This window comes from Erinaceus europaeus, chromosome 5 (assembly GCF_950295315.1).
Source record: "Erinaceus europaeus chromosome 5, mEriEur2.1, whole genome shotgun sequence".
Classification (NCBI taxonomy): Eukaryota; Metazoa; Chordata; class Mammalia; order Eulipotyphla; family Erinaceidae; genus Erinaceus; species Erinaceus europaeus.
The window spans coordinates 46,693,399-46,706,349 of NC_080166.1; the positions used below are offsets into that span (position 1 = coordinate 46,693,399).

Here is a 12,951-nt window from a genome sequence, read left to right on the forward strand (position 1 = left end):
ATAAAGGCTAATTATTTTGTTAGCAAGATAGAACTGCTATTTTAGAAGGAAAATTAGGGAATGAGATCCAGTCATTTCACAAATGTTCCATATTATCAAATTGTCTGTCTTTTTCCATTCTACTTTAAAGTTTAACCTCTTTATCATTAACCTTTGAATTTGTTGGTAAGGTTACATTTGCCTATAAGTTGCATACCCTTATAAATTAACAATATACTGCATCATAACGAAAACTGAATTTGTTATTTATTTTTCCTTTTGTTGCCCTTGTTTTTTATTGTTGTTGTACTTATTATTGTTGTTGTTGTTGATGTCATCATTGTTAGATAGGACAGAGAGAAATGGAGAGAAGAGGGGAAGACAAAGAGGGGGAGAGAAAGACAGACACCTGCACCTGCTTCACTGCCTGTGAAGCGACTCCCCTGCAGGTGGGGTGCCCGAGGCTTGAACTGGATCCTTAAGCCAGTTCTTGCTTTGTGCCATGTGCACTTAACCAGTTGTGCTGCCTCCCGACTCATGAATATGTTAGTTTAACAATTTTTGTAGAACTAGGGAGATAGTGTAGTGGTGTACAAGATTTTCACACCTGAGACTCAAAAGGTCCCCAGCATAGCATAAGCCAGAGCAGAGCAATGTTCTGGTAAAACAAACTGATCTAAAAATTCATGCGGAGGTGTATTTTATTTTATTATTTTTTTTTTACTAAGGTATATACCATTTTCTCCAAGTATAATGAACATGAAATGAAAAGTTTTTTTTTTTAATGAAAACTGGAAAGCTGGATGAAAGCAGTTACTCTCTATTGAATAGATAACAAGGAACAACACCTGGACTCATAGTGGTAGTAGTAAAATTCATATGTTAGTATTACACTTACTATTCTATTTAAATATTTTTATGATTAAAAATAATCAAAAGAAAAAGAAATGAAAGGAAAGGGTATACAGATAACAGTGTACTGCCTCTTAGGTCTTTGACTATATCATGATGTAAACAGCATGGCCAGTTTTTAAAATGCATTGTTTCCTTGAATTGAAAACATACATTTTTATATCATAGATTAACCTCTATATGTTGAGAATATGATGTTTTTAAGTGACTATCATACTCATTTTTATACAAGGCTCTTTCTCAGTATCTATAAGTAAAAGTGTGTATTGTCCTAAATAATAACTGAGGAACTTCTACTTGTGAAATTATTTCCCTCTGGCAAAGTGAATGGAAACGATTTGGGAAAAGAAACACAAGTGTTGGCACAATTGACAGGAATGTTGGAAAAAATTTCTAAATGTTGGCATAAGAATTCTTTAAAAATTCTAACCTACTCACATGTGAGGTGAAAGTCAAAAAGCATCTGTCCTATTTTATGCACATTGACTAAATAAAAATGAACAATTATACTTAGCAGAGTATAAAGCTCTTAAAACTAAGGTATTCTGTCTTACTTTTGGCTATCTTTATGTTATTTGTTCCACTGAATTAAAATATTATGTTTGAGTGCAAGCATGCTTTGAAAAGCAGGAATTATATAGAAAGAACATTCTCTTTTCCAGCTCTGATGACCCTAGATGGAATATGAAGTTTCTGAAAGACTAAACACTTTTAATATACTTGAGGGTAGAACTTTGGCTCTTGGCCTCATCTGTCAGTTAACTCATTTATTATTAAACTATTTCAAGAACTTTTGGACATGTCTTATTACCACAGCATCTATTGTCCTGCCCATGGTGGGAGTGTATAGATTGATTCTATAATGGTTACAACCACAACAAAAAAATAATTTACATTTTTATGTTTTCAATTCAACTACCAGATGTGGTCTTTTTTTTTTCATTAAAAACAAACAAGAAACTTAGGACCCTATTATATTCTGTTTTGATTTCCTCAGAAATTAGTTTAAATCATGTCTTAAAAACCAACATGACATTAATTTTTTTTTATTTGGCATGTTCAGATTGTTGTCTAAGATGCTCTTATTATATCTTGGTGCTGAAAGCAGTGACTGCTCGAGTTCTTATTCAGATTGAATGAAGCTATTCTATTTTGTTCACTGATTACTTACTGCTAGAATGTATTGTTTATAATGCATTGCTGTTGAAATGAAAAACTCAACACATGGTTTCATAATTGTGATTGCACTTGTCCACAGTGTACCTAATTTCCTTTGATCCTTTATGTTGAACAGTTCAGGCCGTGGTACTTGCCTTGATAATGAGCCTCCCAAGCGGGACTTTCTTTATCCAGCTGTGGCTCCAGGTCAGGTGTATGATGCTGACGAGCAGTGTCGTTTCCAGTATGGAGCAGCATCCCGCCAGTGTAAATACGGGGTAAGAAGTCTTAATCCTTATCCTTTTGTCTCTTTTTTATTCTTCAAAATTCTATTAGTGACTTAATGGTGGTTTATAAAATTATGTGTTTCCAGGAGATACTGCTTTATTTTCCTATGTGTGTGAGCCACTACAGCCACCATCACATTTCTGTGACCTCCCTGCCCCCATAACCACTACTATGGTTCTCACAAAGTCTGTCAGACAGTTTGCTTACTGCATTTTTTTTTTGTATTTTATTGCAAGCCAATTTGCTTTAGCTATCTGTATTCCACAGATTAGTATAATTACCCCTTGTTCATTTCCTTTGGTTTCAAAAGTAACAATCTTATATGTTCAATTTTAGGGTAGTGTTCCAATAACTTCTTTATCCAGTCATCGGCTGGTAGGCATTTTGATTACTTTCATACTTTGTCTTCTGTGAGTAATGTATACAGGGTCACATATACCACCTTTTTTTTTTTTTTTGCCTCCAGGGTTATTGCTGGGATTTGCTGCCTACATTACAAATCCACTGCTCCTGGAGGCCATTTTTCCCATTTTTGTTGTCCTTGTTGCTGTTATTGTTATCACTGTCATTGTTGTTGGATAGGACAGAGAAAGAGAGAGAGAGGAGGAGAGAGATAAGAAAGAGAGATAGAGACATGCTTCACTGCGTGTAAAGCGATCCCACTGCAGGTGGGGAGCCAGGGACTCGAACTGGATTCCTTACACCTGTCCTTGCGCTTCAAGCCATGTGCACTTAACCCTCTGTGCTACCGCCTGGCCTCCCATATACCACTTTTAAATTAAAGTTTTCATGTCCTTGGATATATGTATATATATCATAATTAATTCTTAATATCTGTCTAAAGTATTTTACTGACTATACATACATATATAGATATGTTAAAAATTCTTGTTTAAGTATCATCAAGTTTCAGTGTCAAGTATTGGGACATGTTCAAAGTAGCTGCACAGTTTAAACATGTTAATGAAAATATAAGTTTAGAAGAAGTTGACTGTAAAAATCAATTCAGAAAGTGAATTTAGATACTTGGTTCCTGTTTGATACGAATAGTACTTAAATTTCTTTTAAAAATAATGAGAGGAATCAAGTGTTAAGGAAGTCAAGATGAAGCAATATGCACTGTACTGGACCAATTATTTCTCTTGGGCATAGTACAAAGAAAAGTGAGTTTTTACTATCTCATAGTTTTATACTATCACTATGACAAATACATAGTGCATTTTGTGTGCTAAATTTAAAGATAGTGTTTATATATTTAGATAGCTTGAACTTTCAGTAAAACTTATTTATTTATTTATTTTCCCTTTTGTTTACCCTTGTCTTTTATTTTTGTAGTAGTTATTATTGTTGTTGTTATTGATGTTGTCATTGTTGAATAGGACAGAGAGAAATGGAGAGAGGAGGGGAAGACAGAGAGGGGGAGAGAAAGATAGACACCTGCAGACCTGCTTCACCGCTTGTGAAGTGACTCCCCTGCAGGTGGGGAGCCGGGGGCTCGAACAGGGATCTCTGTGCTGGTCTTTGAGCTTTGCACCACGTGCACTTAACCCGCTGTGCTACTGCCCAACTCCCAGTAAAACTTAATTTTTTTCTTACCACTGTAAAGAATCTCTGTTTTTATTCTTATTCCTGTATACTTTTAATTTCATTTTTACATTTTTTGAATTGAAGTTTTATTGGCATTTTATATCATATTAGTTTTTGATGTACAACATACCAGTATATTTGTATACATTGTGAAATGATCACCATAATTGGTCTAGTTAACATTTGTCATCATTTTCTTGTACTGAGAAATTTTAAGGTTTATTCTCTTTGCAAGTTTTTATTTTCTCATTTCTTTTTTTTTAAAAAGGAAACATTGACAAAACCATAGGATACAACTCCACACAAGTCCCACCACCAGAACTCTGTATCCCCTCCCCTCCCCTGATAGCTTTCCTATTCTTTAGCCCTCTGGGAGTATGGACCCAAGGTCTGGCTTCTGTAATTGCTTCCCCACTGAGCATGGGCGTTGACAGGTTGATCCATACTCCCAGCCTGCCTCTCTCTTTGCCTAGTGGGGAAGGGCTCTGGGGAAGTGGAGCTCCAGGACACATTGGTGGGGTTGTCTGTCCAGGGAAGTCTGGTTGGCATCATGCTAGCCTCTGGAACCTGGTGGTTGACAAGAGAGTTAACATACAAAGCCAAACAAATTGTTGACCAATTATGGACCTAAAGCTAGAACAGTGCAGATGAAGAGTTGGGGCGGGGGTGGGGGGTTCCTCCATTTTTTAGATAGCTAGTAGGCATATTTTAGTTAAATTCTAAAGGGCCTGTGGCTATACTAGTTTTTTTTTTTTCCTTATTCTTTTTTGCCCCTGAGCCTGAAATCTGATGTGCTGGTAGATCCAAGTTATTGTCTGGGGAGATGATGTCATGTCTGGAAAAAGGACCAGAAAGATGGATCAGGGAAGAGAGTAGCTCCTTAATATGGGAAAGGGGTATAACTAAACCCCATCGATTTGACGTGGTATGGGGCCCATAATCAGCTTAGGATCTCATTTCTTATATTACCTTCTGATCTCTCTCGTCTAAGATTATAGGTGATTTAGTATTTCAAAGAAAAAGTCATTATTAGATGTATTAAAAATTTAATCCCACTGTTAAAATACAATTGGGTTACCAATTTGAAGCCTTAAGTGTTTAGATTAAAAGAATATATACTCAGAACTGGGGCCTATGCATCAAAAGTTTTGAGACATTCAATCTATTCCCCCCCTCTTATACTGATTAAATAGTGATTTATAAGACTATATATATTTTGGATGGGTGTGGATATATCGCTAGGAGAGGTATTACTGGGTCATATAGAAGGTCCACTTGTACCTCTCTGAAAGTTCTCTAGACTTCAGGGTCCTACAAGGGTAGGACCAATTGACTTTCCCACTAGCAGTGCAGGAGGTGCTGTTGTTTTTGATGCATGACATACTCATAGGGGTGAGTTGGTATCTCATTGTCTTTGTTTGCATTTCTCTGACAATCAGTGACAGAGCAATTTTTCATATGCTTGTTGGCCTTTTGGATCTCTTCTGTATTGAATATTCTATTCATATCCTCTGCCCACTTTTGGATGGGGTCATTTGCTTTTTTGTTGCTAAATTCAGTGAGCTCTTCATATATTTTGATTATTAGACTCTTGTATGACATGTGATATGTAAAGATCTTCTCCCATTCTGTGAGGAGTCTCTTGTTTGGGTGGTGGTTTCCTTTGCTGTGCAGAAGCTTTTCAATTTGATGTAGCCCTATTGATTTGTTTTTGATTTAGTCTTCTTGCAACTGGGTTTGTGTCATCAAAGATACCCTTGAGGTTTAGATGGGAGAGAGTTTCACCAATAATTTCCTCCATTGGTAGTTTCTGGTTTAACATCCAGGTCCTTGATCCACTTGGAGTTGACTTTTGTTTCTGGTGAAATAAAGTGGTTCAGTGTCATTCTTCTGCATGTTTCAACCCAGCTTTCCCAGCACCATTTATTGAAGAGACCCTCCTTCCTCCATTTAATAATTTGGGTCCTTTAGTCAAAAATTAGATGTCCATAGGTTTGGAGGTTTATTTCTGGTCTTTCAATTCATTTTTATTATTATTTTATTTTTTTTATTAACAGAGCACTGTTCAGCTCAGGCTTATTGTGGTGAAGGGACTTGAACCTGGGACTTTGGAGCCTCAGGCATGAGAGTCTGTTTGCATAACTTATGCTATCTATACTCCGCCTGGGCTTTCAATTCTATTCCACTGGTCTGCATATCTATTTTTGTTTCAGTACCAGGCTGTTTTGATTATGATGGCCTTATAAAATAATTTGAGATATGGGAGTGTTATGCCTCCATTTTTGTTTCTTTTCCTCAAGATTGTTTTGGAAATTCTAAGGTGTTTTCTAGTTCCAGATAAATAATTGTAATTTTTATTCTATTAAATTACCTTTTCCCCCTTTATAATGTCAGTCAGTTCTCTCTTGATTTTTCTTTGTCTCTGTCCAAAATAAATAAGTAAATACACCATTAATCTCCAGTAAAGACATTTTTAAAAATAAGCAAATACATGATAAAAAAATCTTGTTTAAAAAATAAAAATGGGGCTGGGGAGAAGGCATATTAGTTATATAAACAAACTTTTATGCTTGAGACTCTTAGGGTTCAATTTCCTGCATCACCATAAATCAGAGCTGAGCAGTTGTTTTGATAAAAAGTAAAATAAAATAAAATAAAAATAGAAGCTGGACCAGGATGCACCTAGTTAAGTGCATATGTTGTCACGCTTAAGAACACAGTTTCAAGCTTCTCAAGTGGTGAGGCAGTTCTGTAGATATCTCTTCTCTGTCTCACTCTCCCTCTTCTTTCTTCTTTCCCTAAACGTTGTCTCTGTCCTATCAAATTAAATAAAGTTAAAAAATCTTTAAAAAAACAAAAACTTTTGCCTCACTATCCTATGTCTGTATATCCTGTCCATCCCAGACTAATAGATTTGAAGTTACAGTAGTAATTGTAAAAGTGCATGACTTCAAATAATGACCCTTGTATTCAGTTTTTTATATTCTATTTCTTTATGTTTATGAGGATATTTATGAGAGACATGAAATAGAGTTGTAAAATGTGAGGGTAGACATTAACATTTTATGATTTGTACATGTTCATGTATGCTATTATAAGTCATTTCACTTTGAGTTGCAGTAACAGTTTCTTTTTTCTTCTAGAAACTTAATTTTTTCCCCTTCTGTTGTCCTTGTTGTTGTTGTTATTATTGTTGTTGTTGGATAGGACAGAGAGAAATCAAGAGGGGAGGGGAAGACAGAGAGGGGGAGAGAAAGACATCTGCAGACTACTTCACCACTTGTAAAGTGACCCCCCTGCAGGTGGGGAGCTGTGGGCTCGTATCGGGATTCTTACACTAGTGCTTGCGCTTCGCACCATGTGTGCTTAACCCGTTGCACCACCGCCCGGCTCCCCAGTAATAGTCTCTTTAAGTTGATGTATGTTACTATACAAGTTTTTTTAAGGAGGCAACAAGATAGCTTATGCAGGAAGGTGCCTGGTCTACTACCATGCTTATAGCTCAAGTTCAAGCCTGGCTCCCACAGCACTTGGGGAAGCTTTGGTGTTGCAGTGTCTTTCTTAGTCTGTCTGTCTGTCTCTCTTTCTCTTTCTCTCTGTCTCTTTGTGATAAAAATCAGCCTGAGGTGATGAAACAGTGTGACAACAAAGACAAAAGAAACAATAGTTTCCTGAATCATAATATACATTCTTTTCCACTCTCACCTCTTGAACTTGTGCCTGAAATACTTGGTTTATATAACTGATAACAACAAAAACTTACACTGTATTTTTATCTGTCAAGCCCATCAGATCTGAATGCTTTTATTTTTATTTTACTATTATTATTGTTGTTTTCAAAGAATTACTTTAATTTTTGAAATTTATTTTATTTGATAGAACCAAGAGAAATAGAAAGGGAGGAAGGAGGTTGAGGGAGAGAACAGATAGAAAAACACCTGCAACACTGCTTTACCACATGTGAAGCTTTCTCTCTGCAGGTGCAGACTGAGGTCTTGCATTGCATGTCCTCTGCATGACAGCATGTTATAGCATGTTATACCAGTTATACCACGACCTGACCCCATTATTATTTTTTTAATTGGGGAGTCAGTGGTTTACAGTAAATTTATTGATATAGCACTGTTCAGCTCTGGCTTTCAGTGGTGCCTTAGATTGAACCTGGAGCTTTAGAGCCTTAGCCATATATATATATATTTTTTTTTTGCATAAAACCACTGTGTGATATCCTTTATCCTGAATTCTTTTAAATACTTTAGAAATAGTAGAGGTCCTTGAAATTGAGGGTCCAGCTGGTGACCAAATAACACCTTTGATAGTAGCCTATGTGCAGACAAACCAGTTCTGATTTGGAAAGGTGAATGCTACATGCTGAGATCAATGTTAAACTGATGTTGGAGACTCTTAAGCGTCATATAGCTTTTCAATGAGGAAAAACTTGTCATGTTAAAGTATCATATAATATTCTTTCATTCAGTTGGCAGAACTCTAATGAAGAACTAAAGAGTGACCCATAAAAGAAACAGTGATAAGCTTTTGCTCTCTTTTTTGACCAGCACAGGATCATTGGTAGAAATTACCAGCGATTATATCTGTACTATGAAAGCTTTTGTTTAAATTATTCATTAGTAAACATGTAAGTCACTTTTGGGAATCAGCATATGTATTTTCTTGCCTTTAATTACATTTTTAAAAATAATTTTCTTCCTTTGTATTAGTGATTTAGTATTAATTCATAAAACTGAAAGATAACAGGGATATAATTCCACATCTTTCCCATCACCAGAGTTCTGTGTCCCCATTCCCTCTATTAGAACCTGCAGTAGTTCTCCTTAGGTCACAGATATGGGTTGTCTCTCTCTCCCTCTCCCTCTCTCTCTCTTCCTCTCCCTCTCTCTCTCTCTCTCTCTCTCTCTCTATTTTTTTTTCTGGGAAGATGTCTGGTATCAAAGTTGAAAATAGTATTAGAAAGCTGGATCAGGGCAGAGATTAGCTCCTAAACTTGAAGAAAATACATAAATACAATTAACTGTTTACCACATTGACCTGACTCTGGGCCCATATATATTCATATTTAGCACTGGAGCCTGTATATCTTCTGAATCCCTGTCAGTCTGTGTCCTCAATCCATAGTCACATCTGGGAACCTTCTAGGTTACACTCATTTGAGGACCAGTTTTTCTTGAATGACAGAATAGGATGACCCAATCTCTCTCTGGAGAGTGGAACAGTCCTTACTATTGCTAGTTTGTAGTGAGAGTAATGTCCTGAAGAAGCCCGCTAGAGGACTTATAATGATGTTCCTGATGGAAGTCACCTGTGGTGGTTGAAAGAAGGGTCTATTAGAGGTCTAGGCCTCTAATATCTATGTATCTATGAGGCAATCCAAGGATTTCCTGACTAGGGCCCTAGATGGGGGGATGGCCTGCTACTGACCAAAAGTGTCATCATTAAGTGATCCAGTCTCCTGTCCTTTTCCAGCTTCTGTAATCCCTTTGTTACAGCACAAGCTTAGACCTTTCCCCCCAGTTTTTAATGCATTGAGTGTCATTTGTTGTATTCAACCTAGGGAGAAAATACAAGTAAGATTTAGTGGGGTCTAAGTTACTGTTGAGTTTTACTGCATTTACTTGTTTGGTGATTCTAATAAAGGTTGTCATAGAGATAATAATTGTCCTTTAGTTGAGAATTTTTTTTTCTAATATAGCTCTTGGCCAATTGTACACAGTGTTTCTTCTAAAGTTTATTAGGGGGTGACAATAATGCTGATGCTGTCAGAGGAGATTAAGAGATATATCTTTCTTTTATGTAATTTAGTTGGCTAGATAGAATGATTGAGGGCATTATTTGTATATAGCTGTGTCTTATAGAGTAATGCCACCGACTGCTTCTGTTCTCCCTGGTCTAAGCTTTTTGGAGAGTCAACATTTCAAAGACTTAGCCTATGATCTGTGCATTAAAAAGTTTGAGACATTCAATCAATTTTTCCTCTCTCATATTAAATAGTGATTTATATGACTACAAGTTAATAGGAGTGTATATAAACACCATTCCCACCACCAAAAGACAGTGTCCCATCCCAAACCCCCCCCCCCCCCCCCCCCAGTGAAGCTGAGCATTCACCCTCACCCTCCACCCAGAGAGTTTTTACTTTGGTGCCCTACTCCAAACTCAGTCAGATCCTGCTTTGAGTTTCCCTTTCTTTTCTTCTTTCTCAACTTCTGTTTATGAGTGGGATCATCCCATACTCGTCTTTATCTTTCTGACTTAGCTCACTTAACATAATTCCTTCTAGTTCCATCCAAGATGGGTCAGAGAAGGTGGGTTCATTGTGCTTGATAGCTGTGCAGTATTCCACTGTGTATATATACCACAGTTTTCTCAGCCACCTTTCTGGCCCTTTTTCCAGCCATGACATCATCTCCCCAGACAAAATTACTTGGGCCCACCTGCATATCAGATGTCAGGCTCAGAAAAAAACAAAACAAAACAGAACAAAACAAAACATGAGTATAGCCATGGGCCCTTTGAAATATAACTAAAATGGGCCTACTAACGATTTACAAAACAGAGACCCCAAATCTTCATCTGCAATATTCCAGCTTTAGGTCCATGGTTAGTAGACAATTTGTTTAGCTTTATATGTTAACTCTTCTTTCAGCCACCAGGTTCCAGATGCTACTGTGATGCCAACTGGACTTCCCTGGCAGACAACCCCACCAATGTGGGAGGCCTGCTTCCTCAGAGCCCCACCTCACTAGGGAAAGAGAGAGACAGGCTGGGAGTATGGATCGACCTACCAATGCCCATGTTCAGCGGGGAAGCAATGACAGAAGCCAGACCTTCCAACTTCTGTACCCCATAATGTCCCTTGGTCCATACTCCCAGAGGGATAAAGAATAGGAACGTTATTAGGGGAGGAGATGGATTACAGAGTTCTGGTGGTGGGAATTGTGTGGAGTTGTACTCCTCTTATCCTATGGTTTCTGTCAGTGTTTCCTTTTTATAAATAAAAAAAAAATGATTGAGGAAAGTGAAATGGGAGGTAGGAAAGAAGGATGTCCAAGCCTAAGTAATAAATATTTACTTAGAAGATTTATGGTGACTTCTTTAGGCCTTTCTACTAGATTGCTGAGCTAATTAGTTCTACATGTAATCACAGAGGACTATTAAGTACTTTTACTCTGAGGTATATATTTGCCCCTAGCTTATGGATAAGTGTATACATGTGCTCAGTCCTGTAGGCTCTAGCCTTTGTCTAGCATCTATCACTTCGGTAGATGAAGTGCCATCTGAAGTACAGCTAGTTAATCCCATGTGTTAGGAAAGATTTCACCAGATTATTTGGTTTGGAAGGTTGATTATCTCCAGTGTGGTGTCTCTGGATACAATCTGAAGCCAAAAGTCAGTCGTGGCATAAAGTGGCATGGTGACATTGATCTAACTGAGGTCAGCAAAGGCAGTATAACAGGGTAAGGGACCAGGCATCAAGAAATACAAGCAAAGTCCCAGTGGTCCCAGAACTGGGAGAAATACAGATTTTTAAAGAGAATGGGGAAGGTTCCATATAGTCTTAAGGTTTAAAAAGGCAATAGATAGTTATTATTGTAACCAAGTACTTGGGAGCTTGTTTTTCTTCAAAATATTTTTCTTTTATTTTATTTCAGGACAATACTTTCCACTACTATCCTTGTATGTTATCTGTTTAAATTTTCCAAGTATTTCTAAAGTCTTGTAGTAGAACTGAGAAGACAGTAGATACAAAATAGTACAGCCCAAATAAACAGAGTAATATATTTATGGTATGTAGTATCAGATGGTTGAGATATGTAATTTCTGGTTATTTACACAGTTCTCTTTTTTTTTTGGAGATACTTAACACAATTTTGGTTAAAATTTTTTAATTCTATGATATTTTATAATTGAGAATAAAAAAATAATAGAATGTGTGATATACATGGTAAAGGTAAAAATGTACCTACATTGCATTTGATTAAATTTCATCAGTGATACTCATTTTTAACTATCTTTTTAAAATTTCATCTTGCCTCAGTTTTGATTTTCAAGAGTTTCCATAAGGGTATTTTCATGGTCATAAGTTCTTAGGTGTCTGAAATGCTAAATTTTAGAGTTGAGCTTTATTTTATTTTGTGTTATATAAAAGATTAGGACATCTTCTAGGTGAGATACAAGTACAGACAAGATCCCTACTAGTTCATATAAAAACATTTGATAACTATGCTAATGGGCTTCATAGGAGCCATTCGATGTAACCTGGATCAAAATGTATTGTGTATAAAGTAGTATCTATCAAAAATATGTTTAATTATTTATTTAGAAGTAAATTGTTTCCTGTAAAGATTTTTGTAGATACTAATGCTCCTCTTCCACTTTTCATTAGTTTCCTCCTCAGAGTGACAGGTAGTTACTGAAATACCTAAAAGCATTTTATAATAATAATAACAACTTTAAATTAGGAAGGAAGCTACTAACAAGCTCATAAATTGTAATGACTGGATGATCTACTGTTTGCTTTTCAGAAAGCAATGGTTAATTCAGTAGCTAATTCATACACATCAAGTACACATAATTGTTTAAAAATTTTAAAATTATCCTTATTTATTGGATAAAGACAGAAACAGAGAGGGAAGGAGATAGAGAAGACACCTGCAATACTGCTTCACCTCTAGCAAAGTTTTTCCCATGCAGGTCAGAACTGGGGGGCTCAAATCTGGGTCCTTGTGCACTGTTAACATGTGTGCTCAACCAAGGGGGCAACCAAGTGCTCCACCACCTGGCCCTCACGTAATTGTTCAGTGAAGGTTCACATTATCTGAAACCAGTTTACTTGTGTTATCAAAAGATGATATTTCAATTTTTACAGAAATTGAGGGGAAAATATAAAATTTATATGGAATCACAGACCTATAGCAATTTCAAAATATTTTAAAGCTACAGTGACCCATATAATAAGATGTTGTGAAATGGACATGTAGATTAATGAAATTGGATAAACAGCCCAGAGAA

General features: G+C 36.5%; 1 protein-coding gene across 3 annotated transcripts in view; it reads left to right on the forward strand.

The window, feature by feature from the left end:
- The window catches only part of ADAMTS6 (ADAM metallopeptidase with thrombospondin type 1 motif 6), a 313,675-nt gene that overhangs the window by 157,974 nt on the left and 142,750 nt on the right, over positions 1-12,951 (forward strand). For all 3 annotated transcript variants that reach the window (XR_009549950.1, XR_009549949.1, XM_060191274.1), the window contains exon 11: positions 2,186-2,327. Coding sequence is in view for 1 of the 3 variants with exons in the window: in XM_060191274.1 (XP_060047257.1) it covers positions 2,186-2,327 (142 nt within the window). In the remaining 2 variants the exon portion in view is untranslated. The remainder of the gene's footprint in view (positions 1-2,185; positions 2,328-12,951) is intronic.